We start from the raw sequence: 26,043 nt of genomic DNA on the forward strand, positions 1-26,043 counted from the left end.
ATGAGTTAATATATTGGCAGCAGAATAACCATCAGCAATCAGCCGTTAGCTGTTTACTAATGAACTCCCAGATGAATGAAAAAATTTCAGAATCAGTGTTTTACTGCAGGCTGTACATGAACTTAACACTTCTGTTGTAGGAAAAGAACTTATAGCTGTACAAATAAATACTAGTGCTTCATCTTCAACAGCAGATCTGGAAAATGAAGCTCAGTTGTAGATCTGTTTTAATACTAAACATGCTTTTGGGTGATATCAGGTTAAGCTTATCTTTCAGTTAATCTTATGCTGAATATTATGATTTGAAAATAATTGCAAATGCTGTTAAGTCTTATAGGAATTTTGAATCTGAAGAATAGGTTATTTTCTAGTGAGTTACGACTATGTTTGGAAAGAAGAATGATGAGATGTGAAAGCGTAGGGTGGCTCAAACTAGGAAAAAAGATTGGTAAGAATTAGTTTATGGAAAGAAAAATATCCTTTTTTCAGACTGGACTAACAGGTTTATAAAAGACTGATTCACACTCTTATTCTTCAGTACTAATGTTATAATAAGATGATGATGTCAAGAAAGTACAGAACAGAAATGTGTCACAAAAGTATAATAAAATCATGGAACATAAAATTGTCACTACAGTGTAGCAAAGAAATTACATTACACACTTTAGGGAATGTAAATAGTTTTAGAAAAGAAACTGTCAAGTGATGACATGAGATGAGAAAGAACACTGTCAATCTATTGACAGTTCATATATAATGACAGAGAAGATGGCTTTAAAATTCAATGTGCTGTGCCCATTTCAGCTTGAGAGAGAAGATGTCCCTCCTTGATTTCTCATCTGTCCTTAGAGATGTTGAGGACTGAGAACTGCTCAAGTGGGCACTCAGGAAGCAGGAAAATGGCAGTGGAAGTACACAGTTGGGTTAAAAATAACTGCTGTCTTGAGTTTTTCCTCTAGCTAGAGCTGACTCTCCTCCACTCTCAGCATGGGAGAGTGGGAGGGGCTGTTCAGAAGTACTGGGAGGTGGCTGTCCAGGGCCTTCTGCCCTCCGGTGGATGAATGGTGCCAGAGCTTCAGAGCTCTCTGCTCTTTAGCCACTAAATTTCCTTCCACAAAAAATGTTCCTAATGGTAAGAGCAACTTTGATTAATACACATCCATTTTTTTTTTTAAAGCTTCCAGTTGTGTTAAAGAGTTAAGTCATATCTGAACATGTGTGGTTCAAGGTCATATGAGAGTTGCTTGGGATGTATCTTCTCTTCACATATTATTCAGCTGTGCCAGCTAAATCACTGGCAGAATAAAGGCAGGCATCTGTGTTCACTGGGTGATATGTACTCTCAATTAATTTATAATCGTGTTTATGTATATGAGAGACATGCTAAATTCTTTGTTTTCTTTTTCTGTATGCAGGTTTCAGCAAGCAGATGGTGGAAATTCTTCACAAACATAATATTCAGTTTAGCAGTTTTGATATCTTCTCAGATGAAGAAGTTCGGCAGGGGCTCAAAACTTACTCCAATTGGCCCACCTATCCTCAGCTCTATGTTTCTGGAGAGCTCATAGGAGGCCTTGATATAATTAAGGTGAAGATTGAGAAATCTGTACCTTGTAAAGAAATTCCATTTAGAGCATACTTATAATTAGTCTAAAGTACACATGAATCTCTGCATTTACTAATATCAATTTGGAATAAAAGTATCTCTGAATAGGTAATTGATCAGTATTATGGTGTGATGGAGATTTATGTCATAGTAAAGGTTTCTTAAACTGATGTGTATGTTATGTTTATTTCAGGAGCTAGAAGCATCTGAAGAACTAGATACAATTTGCCCCAAAGCTCCCAAATTAGAGGAAAGGTAAGTGTTATAGAAGTTTCACAGAGTCTACTCTTACTTTAAAAATATTTTTAAATCCTGTTTTTGCGTTGCTTTTTCTTTAAAAAAAATCAAAGATTTGATGTTTGCCTGCCAGGGGTCATTGTTTGCTGTCAAACTAGTTAAACAGACTTGGGAAACTCTAATTTGAACTGGAGAAGCATTAGCAACAGTTTAGTGATTGTTTAGATATTCTTTGCTCTTCTGGAAAGTCATGGTTTCAGGTGGATTAACCAAGTTTTCTTCCCTCCCTGCATTTGGAGCCAGGATCCTGTTATTTGGTTCTTGCCTGAGGATGTCAACACAGCACTCTTGTTTAGAACCCTGAGTGTGTGCGGTGTGAGAAGCTGATGTTGCATATGTGTTAGACTTCCCATCAGACCCTGGATACGTCTCATTGCCTTTCTAACTATGACACCTTAAAATCCAGCAGATTTTGGAGCTGGAAAACTTTTCTCTATTTTATGGAGGATCTCAGTCAACTTTAGAAGAAACTCATAGAAATTTTGGACTTTGGTATGTAGGGAGAATTAAAGGGACTTTTATTCAGATACAGATGGATTAATGTAGAGGTTTAAAAAGGAATTGATTTTGAAATACATCAAGTCAGCCATTTGCAGTTGGGCTTGAGTTTGTAAAATAAACCTCCCTCTTAAAGTTTTCTTATCATTTAATATTTTGAAAATTTCTGCTAGTGTTTAATAATAAATACCTTGTTCATTCGTGCTTGAGTAGTGAAGTGGTCCTCCGTGGGTAGTAGGACTGTATTAGTGCTCCGTGGGTGTCCATTTGACCCCTCACAGCCAGCACCCTTCCTGCCTTTTTTTTTTTTTTAAGTTTTATTTATTTATTTTTTAAGTTTAATTGCCCTTCTTGCCTCTTAATGAGAAAGTGGTGTCCTTTTGTTGACCACACGGTCCTCACTTGTTCTTTCCTATAGTGTGGTGACGCCCTTGGCTTGTGGCAGCTGTAGCCTCTGAAGACAGCTGTTCTTTTATGTCTAGATTTGCTGTTCAGTGCCCATTTTCCTTCTCAAATAGATGCTCATTGCTGTTTATGCTCTTTTGTCCACTGGACCTTCCGTTTTCTGAATGTACTGCTTCTAAATCTCCTGTGTTTTAGACACAGACAGTAACTGGCCAGGATTATATAGACCAGCAGAATTTAGTGTATTTTGAATAGTAATTTAAAGAGTACCTCGTGAGCAGAGTTTGTGGGCTTGTGACGTGTTTTGACAGTGCAGAGTGGTCTGGGTGAGTGATGCGGGCCAGCGTCCTGTTTCTGCATCTGCTGCTGTGTCTGAGAATGGGCTAGACTTCATTGGAGGTGAGATGATGTGGCCGTGTTCTTGATCTGTGCATTTCTTTGTGACTTTTCTGTAGAGAGATTTTGAGCTGTGGATTAATTACCCTGTGGCACCAGTGGAGTGAAAATATGGTGGTGTGACCCATTGTCCCCACGCTGACTTTTTCTGAGATTTGTGTGACTAAACTTTGGGGCTAACTACAGATGATTAAAGTTCCTGACAGGAGTTAGGTTATTTGGTTTGAAAGGTGGTATAAAGTCATTATTGCATTAGTTTTTTAGCAGCTAGCATTAGTCGATGTTCTAGGATTTAACGCTTTCATCCTCTAGCCTGCCCTGTGAGCCTTAGGAGTGCAGAACTCTGCAGAGTTGTGAGACATAGGGCTCGTGGATCTAGTTCTGGAAATTCTGCCCAATAGATGAGCCCCCTATTGAATAATTCCTTCCTGACTTGGTTATTATTATTATTTTTTTTTTAGTACTCTGAGTTGATGGGCTTAAATTGCAACTTGAAGGAACATTCGTTGCCTAGGAAGCCATATTGTGTTTTACAGTGGCTCAGGGAGAGCGTGAAATAAAGGAAAATGTCAGTGCATTTGCTTGTTTAATACCACTCAAAGCTGTGAACTATCATCCTGCTATCCCTCAAATACGCATGTTACTCATGATGCAGAGCAAAAGTGGTGTTTAATAATTGAGCTGAGCCATTTTATATCAATTTTCTCTCTTCAGGCTTAAAGTGCTGACAAATAAAGCTTCTGTGATGCTCTTTATGAAAGGAAACAAACAGGTAAAGAACTCAAAAATGGTTTTATTTGTAATTTCTTTTGATGTTAACATCTGCAACAAGGGGACAGTTAAATCTTCTTCTCCTAGCTTTAGCTAATGAAGCTGTAGCAGTATCAGGAAGTTATCCAGGCCTTAATTGGTGCTTATGGAGATCAAGCAAAGTAATCTACATTTTGCTTGACTTTATCATCAACATCTCAGCAGGGTGCATTTCTTTCTGCTGCCAAACTTTGTCAGCTAACATGGTCAACACTATTTTAACACTTGCTGGTCTGCTAGTTGCTGTCCCATTACCCTTTGTTTGAGTGTGTGGGCTGCTTTGGTGTACTTTGTGCGGGGAAGCTGGTAGTGCTTGGGTTCTTACAGTACAAGTGTCCATGGTGGGAAACAAACCCTGGCTTTGGTGTGTGTGCTCCTCATATGTTTGATGAATGAGTAATTCTCATTTATAATGAGATGGTTCTTGTAGTATCTTTGATGAAAATACATATTAATTTTGCATCATTTTGAATATCAAGTTTGATAGATCACTGCCACGGATGGCTTGAGTAAAACTAATTAACTTTTGGATTGGGATTAAGATGGTAATTTCCCCAGACTAGCCATTGCATTTATATTGTATTTTACTGGTTTTGTAACAATTGAATCTGTCTTAAATTTCCTGAATTCTCAGCCAGTCATTAGGATAGGCAAAGCTGAACAGGGTTTGGCTTACATGGAGGTGTGGAAATTACCACTGTGCTAGCTGAGGCTGACAGAGTGAGGAAACTGCCCAACACATAGGACAGGACACCTTGGGCAGGTGACTCAGCCATAGAAAGCTGCTTTGCCCCTTGTAAATGGGCTTCACAGGACTGTTTTGAGAGTCAGGTCACCATAAGGAATATGAAAGCTAATATTACAAATATAATGAAACTCATTAGTTAACACAACTAATTAGTTAATATAACGAAAGTAATAACAGCAAGGAAGATCATAGGAATTTTTAGCATGTTGAAATCCATGCTATGTTAGGATCTAGATTCTTTCACTGGTTCAGTGTATTTGTTAAAAATAAATGGAGGAAATGAATAACTCCTAGTAATGATAAAGCGGCATCCCCCCCCCGCCCCTTTTGAGATTATTTAAAGTAGATTTTTATTCTCAACAGTCCTTTTTTTTCTGAAAGCCCAGAAAGAATTCATACATTTCAGAAACACTATTGTTGGAACTTTTAAAATGTTTTATGTGTATCAATTTTTTTCCACAAGATTGTTAGGATTTGGGGTCCTGTGGCATGAAAAAAAAGCATAAGATTTCCATAACCACCCCCAAAATTTGATGCCATATAATGTAAAGATAAATTTTTAAAATGGGGTCAAAGTTGGGAACATGACAATGATTATTTTAGTTATTGCAGAAAGGTTAAGTGTGTTCAGGTAAATCAAGTAAGGAAGAAATTCTCTAGAAGGTCTAGACTTGATTCAGGCACCTTCTAACCACACAGACCATGAGCCACTAAAGCACATGTCACCTTATGAGGCTGCATGCCTGAGTAGGTCTATGGGCTGTGTCTGGGAAGATGTCTAGAGGGTCAGTGCTTGAAGGAGAGGGCTATGCAGAGTCACAGGAGCCGAGCAAATGTAGTGGCCATGACATTGGACAAGCGCTGCATTGATTGACAAAGCATTAGCTTCGATCATGACAATTGGGACATATAAAAAAATGTAATTTTTTAAATTTAGGAAGCAAAATGTGGATTCAGCAAACAAATTCTGGAAATACTGAATAGTACTGGGTATGTAAATCTTGTTTTCAAATGGTGTATTTAAAAAATTCTAACTTTAGTTCTGCCACTAATGCTTTTCAGTTTTAATGTCTGGATTTGTTCATACTTTTAAAATCTATTTATTTTTGCTATAATGTTTTATGAATGCTTTAACTTAAGACCAAAGTAGAACTTTTTGGGCCAGTGTTCTCACCATGCGTAAAGATAGGACAGGGAGAATATTATAGGTTGTTTTAAAATTTTCTTTTAAAAAAGTTGTACTTTCTAAGCAACACATGAAACTGATGGGCACACATAAGGTCCATCACCAGGATCTGAGAGGGGTCCAGTTGAACTTACATTGCAGCACCTCTTCTTCTGATGTGCTCCGTGGTGAAGCTGCCAGGTGAGAACACTGCCGGTGACTTCTGTGGTTCAGAACAAAACCACTTACCTGGAGATACGTAGCAAATATTCTGTTGGGCTTGTCAGATGCTTTGCTTACTTTTACTTCTCTTCCTTGTTTCACAATTGCTTTTTTAAAAAATTATAATTTGTATTTAAATCATAGCTTTAAATAGATTATATTAGCCTACCCTATGAAGTTATAGGGAAGGTAATCTTAAATACTTCAGCATTCTTTAGCAGGATTAAAAGCTTAGACTGAATGTAATGTTAGAGGCAAAAAGAAAAATGGTTAATTTCTTCAAATTATCTTGGCATTTTATAAAGGAAAATATGGTCAAGTTAGCGTAATTATTACCTCAGGCCCACTCTGTCTTCCCCCTTTTCCTGGGCCTGGAGGGGAGGCTGGCTGGTTTTAGGTCGTTTTTTTAATGACCCCTTTCTTTGTTATTTACGAACATTTTTCTAACCCTGGGTCTGACCCTTTTTTGTCTAGAGAGAGATCCAGGTAGATCTGTGTCCTGTGGTGATTTGTTCTTTGTCATCCCTGGCAGATCTAAGAAGTGAAACAGTTTCCATTGGCCTAGAACTTAGGGCATTTTGTTAGCAATATCTACTTTTCTTGACTATTTTTAAAACACCAAATAGGTCTTATAATTTTTTTCTTTTACAACTGTATTTCCTGTTAAAATGTTCTCTCCTTTTTGTAGTGTTGAATATGAAACGTTTGATATATTGGAAGATGAAGAAGTAAGTTCTGGGGTTTCTGTTTTGTTTTTTGTTTAGCTTTCATTGTAGATGTTGTAGGAAGGTTTCAGGATTATGTTTTTTCTTTAGGTTCGGCAAGGATTAAAAGCATACTCCAATTGGCCGACATACCCACAGCTGTATGTGAAAGGGGAGCTTGTTGGAGGATTGGATATTGTTAAGGTAAGGAGACTCTATCCACTACCCTCCAGCACTGATAAGTGGGACACGTTTGAAAACCATCATTTCACATTGAATGGAAACTTTGGGGTTGTCGGACTCCTCTTTTCTCCAGCCTCATAGTCTGCCTGTTCTGGACTAGTACTTCTGTTTTGGAGTGTATAATGTCTCATCCTTTTCATAGTCTCTGCTGCTTCAGACTGTTCTCATCCTCTTCTTCCTGGATTAGCCAGCGATTTCCTTCCCTGTTGCTCTGGGCCTTCTATAGAACCTCGTCAGCTCCCATCCAGCTGCCAGCCAGTATCCAAACTCTCACTTGGCATTCAGCGAGCCCTAGACTGTGGCCAGGCTTAAAAAAACCATAGTGCACTAAGTCCATAGAGCTTTCTTCCATATTTTCCTGCTTTTCAGCATTTCTTCACCTTTGTCCCCTTGGTTTTGGATTTTCTTTCATAGTCTGTAATTAAACTTGTTTTCTTTATCCTGTAAAACTCACTGGTCTGTAAATGTCTGGCTCCCTCCAGCTAGAGACATTTGCTCCTATTCCTGAAATTTTTGTGCCTCTTTTTATGTTGTCATGATTTTCTTCCTGCATTTTCTTTATCCTCCCTCATTTGTTCATGGTGCGTGAAGATGAGGCAGGAGCCTGGAGGCCCAGAACTGGCCCTGCCCTGCGCACCACAGTGGCTGCAGATCACTGGCCTCAGTCAGATGTTATTACTCTGTAACTGTTGGATGGTAATAAGCATGTTGAGAGGTTCCTCTTGTACTCTCTGAATCCCTTCTGATGCTCTGTGTACTTTAGGAGCTCAGCAAGTGATTGATGGGTACACTAATTTTTGGCTTGTTGGATATAACTTTTCTTACATTCAATGTCTAGAACTTAGGGCAGCCCCACATCTAGCACCTGTGTGCTGCACAGCTCTGTTGATTAGCCCACAACAATAAAGGGAAGCTGCAGCTTTGACACCCTGAAACCTTCTACCCTGCTGCTGCCACTCTGGGAGGTGGCTGTGGTAGGTCAAGTGGAGGGCCAGCTGGAATGCTGGTTCCTGAGAAGCTGGGACTGTCACAGAAGGCGGGCTGCTGAGCTTCCTCCAAGGCCCAGACTACCCTCAGGCCTTCCTCCTGCTTGCTTTGTTAGCAAGTCTTCTCTGTCAGATCTCTGATTTTTGAAGTGGAAGACAACTAATAAGAAGTGCTACTTCTGGTCATATTGTGAAGGGAAGGTTTTTAGCATGCACTTTCATGACGTGGAGGAACCCCATCCCAGCTGAAATGGCACTAGTGCACGTTTACAAAGCCAGGGCTTTTGAGCACCTTGTCTGTGGGGCCTTCATATGGAGGTTGCATCTGTTCCGGCTTCTTTTCTTGCTGAGTGCTGCAGCCATGATGGCTCTGAAACACATTAGTGAGGTAGTTTTGCTGATCTCGTTCCTGGAGGAAAAAAATGTTTAACACTAGCTTTTGGATAACCGTAAAGCAACAAAAATAGACCTACATTTTTCATTTTACATGCTTGCATGCGTAAACACACACACAGGGCCATCTGCACCTGCGGTTTTCCATATACAGATTCAACCAATGGAGTATTGAAAAGTATCTGGGGAAAAAAAGCATCATATTGATCACGTCTAGACTTAGCCCCTGTTGTCATTCTCTAGACCATTCAGCACAGCAGCTGCTTATGTAACACTTCTTTGGCATTAGGTATTATAGGTCATCTGGAGATGACACAGGTCGCATGGGAAGGTGTGGGTGGCTGTATGTGAATACTGTGCAGTTCTGTGCAAGGGACTTGAGCATCCATGCTTTCTGGCGTCCTGGGAGTCCTGGAACTGCTCCCCTGTGCATACCAAGGAACGGCTATATTCGGTTTTTGTGACATAATGTTTAGTTTGAGAATGTTGAAAGACTTGGGGGTGTAAATGCAATAGGAGTTCCTTTTTGTTCTCAGGTGTTGATGAAAGCTGTGACTTGCAAAGATGTTTTCATTTTTTATATGTGCATTTACATTATTGTTACTTTTTTTTTATTTTTAGGAACTGAAAGAAAATGGTGAATTGCTACCTATACTGAGAGGAGAAAATTAACAAGTGTGGTGCCCAAGTATTATAAGAAATATTTAATTACAGTGGAGCAGTTCATGATTTAGTCCTCAGAAATGGACTAGGAATAAAAAATGCTTCTTACTCAGTTATGCTTTGTGCATCTCACAAGGTTGTACTAAATAAATATATGTTACATTTTTTCCACCAAAAATAGAATGCAATAAACATCTTCAATTAAAATAAGTGTGTAAAAAGGTGTATTTTTGTAGGGATGTTAACCATGTAGTTACTGTAATGAGTCCCTTTTAAATCTCTCTTTCTTAACATGTGGGCTTTTGTAGCTGGAGGAATATCAGTATTGAGAATTTGAGAGCTGTGCTGTGCTCCCTCCCCATCAGCCTTTGAGCAGCTCACATACCAGCCCAGCAGCTCCCCTCACTGGCGAGCGTTCTCTCTGCAGCTTTGGGAAATTGAGATGAAATCCTTTTGCTGGCATCTGAGCCCCGCACTGTGACAGCGTGGAGGCAGTACAGGAGGTCTGCTTTCAGACCCCCTGCTCAGTTCGAGGGTGCACACCAGGCACATTCAGGAGGCATGGGATTCCTCATGGAGCGTGTCACAGCAGGTGCTTTTGTCAGTATGTAGAAGAGTGAGTGGTCGTGACAAAGCAGGAAAGTGTCAGTCCGTTTGCAGCCTCATGGCTTGTTTTAACCATTATAATGAATACTGGTTTAGCCTTTCAGATAGGTTGAGAGCTTTTCTCAGGGCCATGAAAATTCCAACAGTGTTTTGATCCTGAATCATTTGGGATAAAAGCTGCCCCACTGGTGGAGACCTTTATCAGGATTTTGAACTCATCTCTGTGAGTTGTAGGGTTGTGATACCTCAGACACATACTGTTTTCATTAAATTCTCCTAGCCTGCTGATCCAGGCAGCTGGAGTTGCATAACACTCTTAAGGTAGGAAGGGTAGTAACTGAGGTGAGAGGGGTGGAGGGGTCGCACACACAGCCCATCACCGGAGTTCTGCTGCTGCCTCTGCACTTGGGCTGTGTCTCTCTCCTGTTTTGATGGTGTAAGGACCAGAGAGCTGATTGATGGCCTTTGTGCGTTGTAGAGGTTGGTCTGTTCTGCACCAGTTGGAAAGTAGATGTGGCTTTGTTTCCTGCTAGGACCTGGGATGCCCCGGGATTGAAGTTTTTCTTGCCACTATGTATAGAGAAGGTTCTTTTGAGAATGACTTTTTTCTGTTAAAATGAAAATCACTGTGTAAGCAAAAAATACAGGTGGAAGTAGAAATCAAACAGATTCTATTAAGCCATTAGCTTCAGGGCTGTGAGAGTCATGGAAGAAGGGTCTATAATTTTTTTATATGCTTCTGTCAAACTGGAATCATTTGCATGTGGCTTTTATGATATTTCTGTATACAAGGGCCTCCTGTTCTATTTTCTACTATGTCAACTTTTACCCTCACCTTGCTAAGCAAAAATCTCTGCTACCACAAATTTGATAGGCACCCCTCACCCCATATACACTCAAAAAATGAAATGCCATTTAACATGAGCACCTACCTCCATCCAGCTTGGGAACACATGTGGCCAGAGGCTGTAGCTCTGGTGTCACAGGGTTAGCGCACTTCAGGAAAACTCCCACCTCTGGGATGATGGTTGGGTGAAACCCGGTGTCAGAGACATCATTCTCTGCTTGGCCTCCTGGGTTCCGTCAGGGGACTTTGTGGGTGGTTGCCTTTGTGTCCTTCATGGTTTATTCTTTCTTTGTTGGTCTTGTTGACTCCAGGGGCCTTGCAGGGTATGGGGGGATGAGGAGCTGGACACAGGAATATTTATATTTACCCATGTTTGACCACAATTGCGTTGGTCAGGAGATCTTGTTCGTGCAAGCTGTTTTGAAAGCCATTCCTAGCCTGGTTTTATTAAGTAGATTTTACAAAGTAAGTATCTTGGGTTGAACTTCCTCTGCCAAATTTTCTAACAAGAGGGAGTGAGTGAGATTATAGTTGAGCCTGGGGAAGATAAATAACTTGCTCAGGGGCCCACTTGTACAAGCAAATGTGGTACCCAAACCTGAAATCCACCTTTCCCAGGAGGCCCTCACTCAGCAGACGGCCTGGGTTAAGTGCCTCTGTACCTGTGGTAAGGAGCTTGGGCGAGTGCCAGGCAGAGTTCTTGCTCTTGTCTTTCCAGGCCTCAGTCTTTCTGACCCAGACTTCCTGAAGCTCAGCAGTTGGTTTGGGGATGCCTGTAGGTGAATGTGTTGAAAGTCGCTTGAGACTTTTAAAATAGCAGGCATTCGTTTTATAATTAGAAGTCTCGTTAACTTAAAACTGCATTCTTTTCAAGAAAATAAGTTTAATCTCTGCAACAAGTGTAGTATGATCTAAGCACTTGGCTTTGAAAATTATTACCTGCCTCATTGGAAAAAATTATACAAATAAGGCCTGTCCGGCAGTCATATAAGTTGAAAGCTTAAGATTGCAATATGAAACACGATTTCTGGTTTTAATTTTTAAAGTCAATTTTCTTAAATTTGACAATAGGGACTTACTATCAAAATTCAAACATTTTCTTTCTAGTTATTGGTTCTTTGCAGATAAATTTTTTTTAATACAAATTTCAGATGTTAAGTCCTAGGAATGGATACAAACTGATGTGCCTATTAATGCCTAATTCAACCAAATGGACAGGTTCATATAACTGTTACGGTCTTCTGATGTCAGTCTTGGCCTTTTCCACACAATTTTGTCTTAGTTGCAGATCTTCAGACCTGGAAGAGACCAGTTCACCCAGCCTTTAGGGAGAGTCTGGGGCTGGGTATGGGCTGGGCTTGCCATGCATCTCCCCTACCCCCCACCCCACCAACACACACACACACACACACTTCCAGGGCAAGGAGCTGGGTGGGGTTTGAATCAGCCCCAAGTCCAGGCCTAGGCACTCTGCCAGAAGTGTCCTGGGTACCTGAAGTAGAGCTGTGTCATCTAGCTAACTTGGAGATGTCTTCGGCTTCTGAAATGTGATTTTTTTATTTCCTTAAATGTGGTACTGGGGTTTAAATCCAGGGGTGCCTTACCCCTGAGCTACATCCTCCAGCCCTTTAATTCCTTCCTTCCTTCCTTCCTCCCTCCCTCCCTCTCCCTCCCTCCCTCCCTCCCTCCCTCCCTCTCCCTCCCTCCCTCCCTCTCTCTCTTTCTTCTTCTTCTTTTTTTTTTTTTTTAAATGAGACAAGGTCTTGCTAAGTTGCTGAGGCTGGCACTGAACTTGAGATCCTCCTGCTTCATTCCCCAGAATCACTGGGATTATAGGAGTGTGCCACAGTGCCTGGTATGTTGTGGCATTTGTGTTAGGATTAGCATGGCTTTTAAAGTTTCACGACTTAGCAAATTCTGACTCTAAAACCCCCTTTTATTTTTTTAATTTTTTTATTGGTTGTTCAAAACATTACAAAGCTCATGATATATCATCTTTCATACATTTGACTCAATTGGGTTATGAACTCCCATTTTTACCCCAAATACAAATTGCAGAATCACATCGGTTACACACTCACATTTTTACATAATGGTATATTAGTGACTGTTGTATTCTGCTACCTTTCCTATCCCATACTATCCCCCCTCCCCTCCCCTCCCATCTTCCCTCTCTACCTCATCTGCTGTTGTTCAATTCTCTCCCTTGTTCCCCCCCTTCCCCTCACAACCTCTTATATGTAATTTTAGTGCTGCGTAATACTCCATTGTGTATAGATGCCACATTTTTTTTATCCATTCATGTATTGAAGGGCATCTAGGTTGGTTCCACAGTCTAGCTATTGTGAATTGTGCCGCTATGATCATTGATGTGGCAGTATCCCTATAGTACGCTCTTTTAAGATCCTCAGGGAATAGTCCCGAGAAGGGCGATAGCTGGGTCAAATGGTGGATCCATTCCCAGCTTTCCCAGGAATCTCCATACTGCTTTCCAAATTGGCCACACCAATCTGCAGTCCCACCAGCAGTGTACAAGTGTACCCTTTCCCCCACATCCTCGCCAACACTTATTGTTGTTTGACTTCATAATGGCTGCCAATCTTACTGGAGTGAGATGGTATCTTAGGGCCAAGGACCTGAACAGACACTTCACAGAGGAGGACATACAATCAATCAACAAGTACATGAAAAAATGGTCACCATCTCTAGCTGTCAGAGAAATGCAAATCAAAACCACCCTAAAACCCCCTTATTCTCTCCCTCCATTATCTAAATGGTTATCAATAGTAGATAATGTATTTATTTTTCTTATGGAATGCCACATTTATTTAAGGAAATTGTAGATTTCCCACATGAACCCTATGGGGGAGAGCCTGACCTTTGTGGGGCCCCAAGGCGGGGGTCAAGGTGTCAGGACTGCTACTCCTCAGATATGTAACCTGACCTGTGCAGGGAGATATCTGGAAGAAGGGAGGGTTGGGAATTTTTTCATGGTAATTAAAATGGTTGTATGCTGTTGTTCCATGTTTGTGCCCTAAAAGGAAGAGCGGGGATATAATGGCGGGGGCGGGGGGAGGGGCAAAACCCAGAAGCAGCTTGGGTACCCTGAGAGCCTGGCCACCTATCCTTCCCTCTTCCCTTATTTCTTGAATTCTAAATGAAAGTTCCCAGTTGGCAATGCGGCAGGGAAGAAGTGCGCACTGGTTTTGGAGTAACCTAGGGCACTCGCCTTCCTGTGCCTCTTGGTGTCACCTCAGGAGGGCCTGGTCCCGGAGCCGTGAGCTCTTGGTGGGCAGGGAGCTTGTCCCACAGCTGAATCTGGAAGTGGTGGCCTGTGGTTCCCGTGCTGGTTTCCGGCCAGCCTTCACAGCACTGCTCCTTCCTTCCCTCCCTCGCCCCATCCTGAGTGCAGTGCGTAGAGCCCCAGGTCTGAAGGAGAAGATGCTATCGATGGAGAAGACATCCACAGGGCAGGGGTTCTTGGCTGCTTGTGTTTCTTAGGATGCTCTTGCCCTCTGCTGGATGCTTGTGTCTGCTTACCTGGGAAGCATGGCAGGGCTGGTACCTGCTGTTTTGGTCATGGGTATGCCTTCATGTCCACTGGGATTCTGTGCTCCTGGGGCATCAGGAGCACCACAAGCCCATGGGTTGGCCTCCTGCTCACATGCTATTGTCCCATCAGGGTTAGAGAGCTTTGAGGATTGGAGCTGGGCACAGTGACTCATGCCTGTAACCATAGCTACTTGGGAGCCTGAGGCAGGAGTGAGCTTGAGACCAGCCTGTGCAACATAGACTGTCTCACAGTAATGGGGTGTGTGTGCCAGAGATACACCCTCGCCATAGGACACTCCTGGCTTCAATCCCTAGCATCACAAAAGAAAAATATTTTGAGATGACAGCATTACATGAGAGTCCTGTCTTGTGGCTGCCCGGGCCAGAAGTAGATGAAGCAGCCATGCTAGGGTGTGGTCTGGGGATGGCTGGGTAGGGGTCGGTGGCCTGCCTGGGTGTCCTCTGGAGATCTGTGGAAGGTCTCTTCATTTACCTGGTGCTCTCCTTGAGACTTTCCTGGAGCATGAACAAGCTGTTTGCTGGAGAGACGTCACATAATCTAGTGTGGTTATGGTCAGCATCGGGGGCCCTGTTGTGTGTGTTCTCCTGCCAGGACAGTCCACATACCAGTCACCAACTTAGGAACCTGTTAGTTCTCACGACAGTGAGGGGAAACTGCTCACGGTTACACTGTCTGGTGGGGTTGGGGTTTGACCTTGGATCTCCTGGTTCCAGGGTCTGGCTTCTACTTCCACATTGCGTGAGGGGTCACTAAATCCACTCCTGTGGGTTGGGAAGGAAGACAGCCCCAGGTGGTCATGTGAAGGGCACTGAGCAGGGTGGAGGGGAGTTGATTCTAATGGTAGACAGAGAGGGTGAGGCTAAGAGTAGCTCCCCTGGAGGGAGAAGTGGCCAGAGAGCTGCCCTCTGAAGGCCAGGCCTTTGGGAGCATAGTACTAGAATCGAAAGACCCAGTGGGCCCAACACTAGTGTCTTGGGTGCTGCTTGTACCTGTGGGAAACAGGCTCAGAGGTCTGCACCCTGTCACCTAAGGAGTGTCATGTAGGTTTACCAGGCTGGGAGCCTAGGGCACTGGACCACAGGGAGTGGTCGTTTTAGCAAGCACTGGAGTCGAGTGGGGAGATGAGGCCACTCATCTTTGGGAGCACAGTACTAGAAAGGAAGGACCCAGTGGGTCCTGAGCTTTCCTGACGCTGAGTCTGTGAGGAGATGAGATTTCCCCGATGAGTAAGTCTGACACTGAGGTGGGGTAGGGCCAGACAGGACGCCCTTGTCCTCAGTTTGTCTCCTGATCTGGTTGTGGTTGCCAGGACCACACGCAGGCGCTCCCTGGGCAGCAGGGTGAAGCAGGTCCACGCTCACCGCGAGAGCAGTCCAGTGGAGACCCTTTACCGTGTGCAAACACTACACCACCCGGGAAAATCTGCCCTGTGTTCTTACCTTGACAAATACGCCTGCCAACGTGAATTGAGAATGATCAGGCTTTGGGGGCTGTTCTGGGTCAGGACAGGCGCAAGATCTGCCTCCCTTTCCACCCCCACCTCCTCAAGGGCCCTGGATCGATGCTGACACGTGTGCCCTCTGGGAGTCCCTGCGGCTCAGGCTCAGGCTCAGGCTCAGGCCTTGAACCCTGCTGGGGCGGGGGGCAGTGCACTTCTGTCACGGATGTCCTGGTGACACAGCCTCCCTTTTGGGCCTGCTCAGGATCCACCCTTTCCCTGTGCGCCTTCCTGGGAAGCCAACGGATGTAATGGTGGCCTCGCTGGGGAGAGTCCGGCCAGGCTGGATGCTCAGGCCCCCGAGCCCTGCAGGGGCATTCCACCTCAGTCCTAGGGCCGAGCTCTTAGGAGTTGATTCTAATGGTAGACCGAGGGTGAGGCTAAGAGTAGCTCTCCTGGAGGGAGAAGTGGCCAGAGAGCTGCCCTCCGAAGGCCAGGCCTTTGGGAGCACAGTACTAGAAACGAAGGACCCAGTGGGCCCTGAGCTTTCCTGACACTGTGTCTGGTCGAGGCCGCGAGGGACTTGCAGGCTCTGGGCAAGTGCCCTCCTTCACTGGTCACTGATCTGGAGCGCAGGCCCCCGCGGCAGGCGGTGGCGGCGGGTGCCCACGCGAGGGCGCTGATGACCGCGCTCCCACCGGCCGCACCGCCTGCAGGGGCGGCCTCCGGGCGCCAGGGGGCGTGCCAGGACCGAGGATCGCGCTGGAGCCGGGAGCGCGCCGCCGTGTCGCGCTCGCTCGGGTTTTGTGGGCAGGTGTCCGGGGCTCTCGGCCTCCCCGGCCTTCCCGCTCGGGCCTTAGCCCCTGGAGCCCCTGGAACGCTGTCGGAAGGGCGCCAAGCCAGGGAGTCGCACCTGTACACCGTGCGGATGTCACGTGCGTCCGCCCCGGGATTGCCTGTTGGGACTGCAGGGCGGAGCCCGTGGCGTCCGCGCGTGAGCGGTCCCAGCCTCCCGCGCTGCAGGGGCTGCCCGGTGCCCGCACTGCACACCCGACCGCAGGTGGCCTGCACACCAGAGGTGCCAGCCCCGCTTTTGTTATTTAGTCCAGTGAATCTTAAGTGTTCCCTGAAAGCGGGGAGCCAAGAGACCTTGAGGGACAGCAGTGACAGTTGGGGGTTATGTGCTTTTATTTTTTTTTTTAAGAATATTTTTAGATTTATGGAAAAATTGAGTAGGTAGTTGAGAAAGTTATCGCGTATCTCGCTCCAGTTTCCCTGTTGTTGGCACCTTCCATTAGCGCGGGACATTTGTTACAGTCACTCACTGACCAGTGTGGGCACGTGGTCCTCACTGAAGTCCATACTTGACATCAGCCCTAGGTTTTCTGCCGTCCTCCTTTTGTCCCCACAGTTTGAAGAGTCAGGGGAAGGCGTTCCTCGGGGTGTTTCTCTACTGGGATTTGTCTGAGGATTTTCTCTTGGGGGAGTGGTTTTGGGAGGAAGGCCACAGGGGTGAAGTGTCCCTTCCTCACCTCCTGTGAAGGGGACCAACGATCCCTCAGACCTGTCACTGTTGCTGTTGCCCTTGGTCAGTTGGCTGAGAAATTCCTCCTCTTCCCCTTGGCTGGCTGCACTTTTTGGACGTCAGTTTGCAGCCTACGGTGAAGGGGCAACTTTGAGGGGGAGCTTCTACCTAAATTCCTTGGAATTCCATTTGGAGTTTCATGGGTATTTGTCTCTTTTCTCATTTATTTATTTACACAACCACGCATATCAGTGTGCACTGATGAATATTTATTTTATACTTCAGGAGTAGGAGAGTGAACATGTGGGCATTTATTTTGTGGATTCCAGTTCTTGTCTGTGGAATAGTTCAAATGAGATGAAAAGATGATGGCTCGGGCCCACACTGGGGGTGAACCAGGCTGCCCTTCATCATTTACTCGAGCCTGGCCCCGTGGCCAGGAGGGCTGGGCTTGGTGGGCGGCTGCTCTGGCTGCATCTGCCCCCTGCCCCAGCTCCGAGTCTGTGCTATGGCTGTGGTCATGCCAGGAGCTGCTGGAACATCTAAGCCAGGTCTTCCCAGGGCCCTTGCTTGGCTGACACAGACCAAGAGGGCAGTTCTAAAACTCTCTGGGTTCCCTGCCCTCCCAAATGGGCCTGCTGGGCACACGCTCTGTGCTTTCACTGTCCATTAGGAACACTCTGCCGGGCGGTGTGGGTCCACAAAGCCCTGGTCTGCTGGGCACTGGCTGGGGCCACCCTGTTTCCTGCAGGGATTCCCTGATGTGCCTCCAAACTTGTGCTCAGCATCTGTGCCCATGTGCCATGAGGGGTGCATTGGGCCTGGTTCCCTTCTCCTGAGCCTCCCCAGCCTCTTGGATGGTGCCTGTCTGGGACAATGGATGTGTGCACATTATCTAGTCTGTCTTGGGGGAAGGCATTAGCTTGGCAGTTAACAAAGGATTTTAATTAAAGAGGGAAGAATCATTTTAGCAAACTGGCCTGGTTCCCAAACTCACATGACCTGTCAGAGTTATAAGTTTGGTTCATTTCCACGAAACCTTGCTGTTTGGGTGGGATTTGGCTGGGAGTCTTGGGAGATGCAGTCCTGGGGAGACTGGCTTCCTTCTCCTCCTTCCCTATGAATGCCCCACAGTCATCCTCCATCCCTGTTTCTCCAGCCTGCCTTGCACCCTCCACCAGGCTGCCAGCAGGTCCTAAGTTTGTCCCTGAACCCTTCTCCGTGTACGTATGCATGTTTCCCTGGCTGGGGCTCTGCCTGCTACAGAGTGGCCTCCATCTGTCCATCTGTGCATCTTCCTGGGTTCTGGTATGGTTTGTCCGGACACCAGCCAGTGGGACATGAAAAACACTTTTTGAGATAGTTGTAGGTCCATGTGGAATTGTAAGAAATCATACAGAGAGGCCCCAGGGAACATTATGCAGAACTGTAGCCGAGAGCTGGGGCATAGCTCTGTGGTGCAGCATGCATCTAGCATGTTGGAGGCCCTGCATGAGGTTCCCAGCACTGCACCAAGGAAGGCGGAAAGGAAGGAAGGAAGCAAGAAAGCAGGGGGTAGGAGGGCAGGCTTCAGGGTGGTCACACGGCCAGGGTATCACCCCGGTGCAGTCTGGTAACCTCACTCAGATTTACCAGTTCTGTGTGTACTTGTCTGTGTGAGTGGTTCTGTGTGACTTTGTCCCATGTACAGGCTCATGCTCCTCCCTCCACAATCAAGCTACAGAGTAGCTGGTCCCCACAGGGCGCCCTTCTCCTGCCACAACGTCCCCCGAGGGAGGAGCGTCACCTGGGAAAGGGGCTAGGTGATCTGTCTCTTAAGTCCAAAGGTGGCAGGTTATCTTTCCTCCTAAGCACCAAAGTCAACCTAGTGACAGGACAAGTGGCAAGATTTCTCCTGGGAACATGTTTAGTTACCTGTTCTCTGGATAATTGGTTTCAAATGTAGCTCAGCATCGAAATGAAAGACACGGAGGCTTTGGCCACTGAGAGTTGGGTGTTCTCCAGCAGCCCTGGGATTCTCTGAGAATTGTGCCTGTTTTATCCCAGTGAGTGGTGGGGAAGGGACATTTTGTCTAGAGGTTCCATGGCAGGCTGGATTTATTGTAGCCACAACCCTTCTAAAGAGGTGCTCAGCAAGATGATACTTCAATAAAAAGCTCTCTGGTTCTCAGTGAAAAGTCAGAGCTGCAGAACATTGAGAAAGCAATTTGACTTCATTACCTTCAAGAGCACTCTGCATCACAGACGGGGTGGAAACCAGAGGCACGTGTGAGTTGATGGAAAGGCCCTTTTACCTCAGGGACCATTCCACATGCTTTTTCATAAACATAAATATAAAAATCTTATCATTCCTAAAACAGTCTCTGCTTTTAATCGTGAATTCCCTGGAGCCCAGGTTGCAAGGAAACGCTGCTCTAGGACCACGTTCCAGGATGGTTGAGGGCTCCCTGTATCTGGGTGACCCCGACTGGACCTTCTGTGTCTGACTCCTGGACGGTGGCCAGGTGGCTGCTAAAGGGCGGGCCCCTTCGCCTGGGTCAGAAGCTCACGGTGGCTTCACTTCTGGAAGTGCTGTTGTGAAGGCACGGTTTCAGTCTGGGCTTCCCTCAGAGTGACACTGGAGCCTTGTAAGTCACACACTTGCCCCAGAGGGACTCACAGGAGCACTGGAGATGAAAATCGAGGCGTGTTTTAGTTGCTTGTCCTAGAGGGATGTCAGGCTGATGAACGTTTGCATATCAACATGGCGGGCTGTTCCGAGGTGCCGTTCAGCATCTCCACCCTCCCTGTATGTCCTTCACCCACTTCCAGCCGGTGTCTACCTTTCATTGTTTCCTAGGACTGTCTGTGCCCAGGAGGGCAGCCCAGTCCTGCTCCCCAGGGTGAGGAGGAAGAGGAGAGGAGAAGAGGTCCCTGAACAGGATCCCTCATGGCAGGGAAGAAGGAAAATCCCTGGGTCTCCCACATGGTGGTAGGGTGCCAGGGGGCAGCTCTGAGTGTGGAGGTAGACGGAGTGGCTGCACCTGGGGCACGAAGGCTCTGTGGGGCAGGGCAAGGATGTCCCCAGTGGGGCTGTGACACCAAGGAGCTTCTTCCTCCAAACATCTGGGCCTCAGGTTGCTGTGTGCTGAAAGACAGGTGTCTGTGTCTGTGGCCCCGGAGCTGTGAGCTGAGTCTGGTCCCTGTGCCCACTGGCCGGGGCTGGGGCTGCTGCTTGGCCCTCCCCCACCTCATACCTGAGAACGTGGAGGCGCACAGCGCGCTCTGCACAATGGATGCTGACCTCACCCGTGCAGACCCTGCCCCTTGCTGGTGCCCTCTGCTGTGGTTGGGCTAGCTGCCTACCGCCACAGAGCAGATGTGCCCGGTCCCTGCAGTTTCTCCATGCTCCCCACACTGAAGCCCTTTCCAGCTGAGAAAGGGAGGTCCCTCCTTCCTCCTCTTGGTCAGATTTTAACATCTGAGGAGACCTTACAGTGACCCTCCCGTGAGGGAGTTCTCGTTCACCACCCTTAAAGAGGCCTCTTGAAAGTCTGAACGATTCCCACAGGTCATTTTTAATGCTCTTGTTATGTGCCATGAAGGCGCATCCACGTGGTCCTGTTGACACCCAGGACTCAGCAAGGTGGGCGATTCATTGTCTGCTTCCCTGGCAAGAGAAGGCATCAGAGCTGGTGGTGGTTGCCGGCGCCGTGGAGGGCCGGGTCCCTGGCCGGGGCTGTGCTGTGGCAGCTTGCTGGCCTGTGGGAGGGCGTGGGGCTGGCACAAGTTCAGAGTCAGCTGAGTCACTGGAAGATGCTGCTCCATCGCAGGATGAGGAGGTGGGGAGTGCATGGCCAGGGTCGTCCCAGGACCCTGGTGGTCAGGAGGGGATGTAGTGTCTGGGCTTCCTGCTGGCAGCCTGCCCAACTTCAGAGATGTGGGCGACCCTCACGACTGACTACCTGCGCCCTGGAGAAGCAGCCAGGCCTTGGGCTCCCTCGGGTCTCCCTTCAGTCCTGCAGAGACCCTGGTTCTAAGCCCCAACTCCCAGAGTGTGATGTCCCCAGGAAACTTGCTCAGGCTTTGTGCTGTCCCGTCTGCTTGGTTGTTTTGAAGATGGGCCCTGGCCTTCTTCCTGCCCCATCTCCTCCCCTGGCCGCTCCTTCCTCCTCTCTCCTCCTCTCCCTCCAGGTGTCCTTCCCTCCCTCCCTGGGGCGCTGGGCCTCGTAGGCGTCAGCTAATGACAGTGTGGTTCTGTCTCGTGTCTGGTGCTCTGCATGTCAGAGTGTCACTGGATGCCCTTGCGGTCTGTGCATTGGGTGGTGGGTGCCCTGCTGTCTTCTGCCTACCGTGGGCCCAGGGTCTGGCCTGTTTGGGATGCCCCTCTCCGTAGGCACAAAGCACCTACCCTGTGCTTATGAGCTTGCCAGGCTGTCTCAGTTCAAGCGCAGCGGTCAGAAGTCCAGCATCCTTGAATTGGCCTGGACTTTCTGTGAGTCTTTGGACTCTTAACTTTACTCATGTTTGAGGAGACGTGCCCTCAATGCTGCCGGTCACAGAGGGCAAAGGGTAGGGCAAAAGACACCCTTTCTTTGTAGCTGGGGTTAAGGGCATGGCCTGTCGACCAGCCCTGGGCTTCTGGCCAGGGGGCAGTCACACAGCCACACATGGTGTGCCTGCAGACCCTGGGGTCCTGCCCCCAGCCTGCCTGTGGGTGAAGCCGCTCTGGCACTGGGCTCCTCTGCTGCCTGACCTCCGACTTTGTCGGTCAAGGCTGTGAAACGTGCTGAGAATCCTGTATGACAGAGTCCCAAAGTACTGTTATTCCATGCCCCAAATCTTGGCCAGTAGATGCTGCCATGTTCTATAAGGTCACAGAGAGGTTATGAAGCCAACTTAAAAGGACACTGGTCTTGAGCACACACGTAGGGGCATTTTTGTGTTTCTGTGGATTTTCACTGAGATTTATCTTGTGGTTTTGTCCTCATTTTCCTCAAAGATGATAACATGGGGTGTGCTTCGGCATGCTGTGCTTCCTTTCTGAGTTTCTTGACTTTGAAAATGTGAAGGTATTATAAATAAGTGCAATAAGAAGCCGATTCTGCATGAAATGAAACAAAAAGTCTCTTTCTAATTGCATCTGTTAATCTTATACACATCCTCATCAGGGTTCTAGGATATTGGAAGATGCGTCACAGTTGGCAGTTACAGTATCCTCATCAACATGGGCTCCTACGTCTTTCTCTGCCAGCAGCTGAGGGAGGGGGCCTCAGGAGACCAGTGTCCCTGCTGGCTCTGCCTCTCTGAACATGGACCATGCCGAGGGTTTGCTTCCTGGGGCACAGACTTGGTCACAGGGCCACTTTGGGGCCAGTGTCCAAGCACCAGCAGCTGATGTGCACTTTGCCTGCAGCCAGACTGCGGGTGGTGGGGACCCTGCTCTGCCGACAGGTGCAGCAGTTCAGGAGGGAGGACAGGCACGTGCGGTGCGTGGTGGGCTCTTGAGCCAGGCCTGTGGGTCTGAGCCCAAGGCCTCTGCGGTTTCCCTAGAGCACAGGCCTCCCTGAGCCCAGGCAGGGTGGCGGGGCGAGTCTGAGCAGCGCGCAGGCCTGCAAACAGCTGGGATTTCGTAAAGTGTGTCTTGTTGGCGGCGCGTCAGGCATTCTCCCGAGGCCCCGTCCTCACGGCAGGCCTGGGCGTGCTGTCCCAGTTTGCCATGTGGACTCATGTTCTGTGGTCTCCCTGGTCACCCAGCTGGTCAGCAGAGGGGCTGGGTTGGCACTCGGGCCTTCTTCCACCAGAGCCCCTTGAACAGCAGACAGGCTCAGCCACAGTGGACAGCAGACAGGAGGCAGGGGCGAGCTGAGATGGAGGGGCAGAGAGGCAGGAGGACACAGGACGCAGAGCTCGGCCGGCCGCCCCGTGTCTGGCTGTGGGCTGGTAGTTTCAAGGTCGAGAGAGGAACTGGGAAAACTTAAGGGAACAACACTTAGGTAGCGGGTTACTGGCCTGGTTGAGGGGAGGATTATGGAAATGTATTTGCCAAAGGAATGAATGCGTGTCACTTAGACGCTGACCGACGGTGCACTCTCCTGTGCAGAACTGTGAAGGCTTGGTTTTCCCCCTGCTGCTGCCATGGTGAGCAGCGTTAGCTTATTTTGTTTTTACCACGATTCCGTTCTGTTAATTAACTCAGCAAGCCAGATGTGGCATTTGTAAAAGCCATCAGGAGTGTTCTGTGCAGGAACATTCATGTCCACCTGAGAAGGCCCCTGGGCTGGGACTTGCTTTGGGAGGTGGATATGGGAGGAGAGAAGCCTGCAGGGCCGCCTGGGCTCCTGGGCCAGCCCTAGGGACCGGAGGCCGGTTCTCCAGGCATCCCGAGGGGCGTCCTGCCCCAGGAGGGTTTCCATCTTGGTCAGGGCAGGCAGCAGGTGTGGAGGATGTTTAGTGACAAGCAGAACCTTCTGGATGGAATTCACTTGGACGGCCATGTCCTAGAGGAGCACTGGGTGCAGACATGGGGCTTGCTTGGCCCTGCCTTCTGAGCCTTGTGAGGCTGCTTCGAGTTCCCACCTGTCCCCAAATGCCAGTGACACTTCTTGAAGCACTGACGTGCCACTGACCCCTCGGCCTCAGCGAGAAGCTGACTGTGTGTACACACCCATTGCTGGACTCAGGTGCGTTGTGATGGGTCTTTCCACACTCATTCTCACTCAGTCCTCAGACAACCTCATCAGTGTGATTGTCACATCTGAGATGAGGAAACTGAGACCTCAGTGGTTTGAAATCTTCATCCAGGCCAGGCACATAAAAGGTCCCAGATTCAGGAGCACCAGGAATTCAAATGTCTGCCTTCAAACGTGATATCAATGTGCAGATGGAATTTGTTCTAGAACATTCTAGCACATGGGTTTATTGAGTGTTTTCTGCTCTCAGGCACTGTGTTGGTTTCCATGAGCAAATACGATGTGTTTGCCTGTTGACCCTTGGGGCTATGTGGGAGCAGGTTGGTGGTGGCCTCAGGCTGGGCGGTGGGCTTCTTGCACTGAGGTTAAAGCTGTCTGCATTAGTCCAGGTGAAGAGACCCTGAGCAGACAGGAGTCCCTGGGCCACACAGACAGGGCCTGTGACTTGGGTTTGGACCTGGACGCCAGCCTGGACTCTGCACACTTGCAGCTAGGTGGCCTGGTTACTTCCCATCTGTCGAGGAGGGTGGCAGGTCCTGTTGTGGAAGCTGCTTTGAGGCTCGGCACGGGTGGACACGTGGTTTTCTTGTGCAGGTCCACTGGGCTTTAGGGTGCTTCCTCATCTGCACAGGGCCTTGGAGAACATTCCCCTCTGTCCTCATAAATTACAAGAGTTACACATGCTCTTTGCAGAGAGTCAAACCATGTCGTGGCCTCACTGGAAGCCGGCCTCACGCTACCTGCCCCCTGGAGCCCTGTGGAGAGGGGACTCCTGTCAGGACTCCTGTCATGTCCCAGGTCCCCATTCCTCATGAGTTTACAGAGCAAGAGACACTTGCTTTTCTTCCTTTCTTTCTTTATCCACATCATTCAGTATGTTGCTCCCCTGCCCCCACCCGCCGGCCTGCACAGGGCTGTGGCGTATGCTGGACACGTTGGTGTCACGGGAGACTCACTGTCAGTGTCGGTGCCTTTTCTTTCCCTGCCATGACCGACCTCAGTTGACATAATCATGATTCCTTCTTGGTGGACATTCAGGTAACTGTCTCCACCCTCCCTGCCCCACTTTTCAGGTGGAAGGAAGTGGGGGCAGACGCCCTGGCACACTCATATGCAGTTTAGAGCAGATTTGGTTTCAATGAGAGAAAATCCCGACACATTCGGCTTCTGCCCAGGGTCTGCAAGCTGGCGGATGAGCCAGGGTGTCCATCCCTGGGATATTCCGTAAGGCCAGCCGTCAGGGATGTTCCAGGGTGGACTGTGGGGGGGGTGGTGGGTATCCAGCTCTTTGTACATGAATATTTTGGCAATAAACTCAGCAATCTCAACAGATTTGTCAATAGAAAAGGAACTAACGAGAAGTGTACTGACAGGATTAAATGTCATTTGACACATAGGAGAAATCCAGAGGGGATGTTGTTCTGGTTTGGATCTGGAATGCCCCCCAAAGCTCAGTGTTGAAGGTCAGCCCCCCAGTGCAGCGATGTGCAGAGGTGGGGCCCGGGGAAGTGACAGGATCATGAGGGCTCCGTCCTTATCAGTGGGTCAATGAGTTGGATTAATGAATCATTTGAGTGGATTCTTGGGAGGTAGGTGGGGTGTGCCCTGGAAGGGCATTTCTTGTTCCCAGCCTGCCCCACTCCCCATTTGCATTTCGGGCTGCCATGGGCTGAGCAGTCCCTTCCACCGTGTGTCCTGCCTCACTTCAGACCCACAGCAGTAGCCAGCTGACCACGGACTGCAACCACGAGCCAAGCTAGGTCTTTCCTCCTCTAAATTGGTTCTCAGGTTTTTATAACAGCCGCGAAAACTGCACAGATGTCCAGCTGCTGAGAGGTCCGGTGCCATGCTTTCAGGGGTGTGCAGCCAGCAAAGGTGGGGCTCATCAGTCATTCCAGGCTGGAGGGCCTCCCAGAGGGGGACAGAGATTGTCTCAGGGGCGTCAGAGGACAAAGGTAAGGCTAATTGAGACACAGAATCTGTGAATGCTTTGTCCAGTGATCTAAAGAACGAGATCCAGGGACACCAAGGGTGAGGGCAGAGAAAGAGGATCTGGTAAAGCTAAGAGCTCTGCCGCAGGAGGGTCTCCAGGAGGGTGCTGCCCGGTGACTGTTGTCTAGGGGTTTCTATGACAAGGTTAGGGGGAGACAGGTGGTCTCGAAGACCATAGCTAGAGATGCCGAAGAAGTGGGTCTTTGAGTCCAGTCACCAGGGCACCCTATGTTCACATTCATGTACCCCCTGTC

At 47.9% G+C, this 26,043-nt stretch overlaps 1 protein-coding gene across 1 annotated transcript in view; it reads left to right on the forward strand.

Moving 5' to 3' along the window:
- Glrx3 (glutaredoxin 3) overlaps window positions 1-9,346 on the forward strand; it is a 26,776-nt gene extending 17,430 nt beyond the window's left edge. The window contains exons 5-11 of the mRNA XM_046448720.2: window positions 1,416-1,588; window positions 1,800-1,861; window positions 3,917-3,974; window positions 5,698-5,750; window positions 6,836-6,875; window positions 6,963-7,055; window positions 9,095-9,346. Of these exons, the coding sequence (XP_046304676.1) occupies window positions 1,416-1,588; window positions 1,800-1,861; window positions 3,917-3,974; window positions 5,698-5,750; window positions 6,836-6,875; window positions 6,963-7,055; window positions 9,095-9,145 (530 nt within the window). The 3' untranslated portion in view covers window positions 9,146-9,346. The remainder of the gene's footprint in view (window positions 1-1,415; window positions 1,589-1,799; window positions 1,862-3,916; window positions 3,975-5,697; window positions 5,751-6,835; window positions 6,876-6,962; window positions 7,056-9,094) is intronic.
- The last annotated feature ends 16,697 nt before the right edge of the window (window positions 9,347-26,043 follow it).

This window comes from Marmota monax, unplaced genomic scaffold (assembly GCF_021218885.2).
Source record: "Marmota monax isolate L192 unplaced genomic scaffold, Marmota_monax_Labrador192_F-V1.1 WCK01_AAM20220418_F8-fsc00076, whole genome shotgun sequence".
NCBI classification, from domain to species: Eukaryota; Metazoa; Chordata; class Mammalia; order Rodentia; family Sciuridae; genus Marmota; species Marmota monax.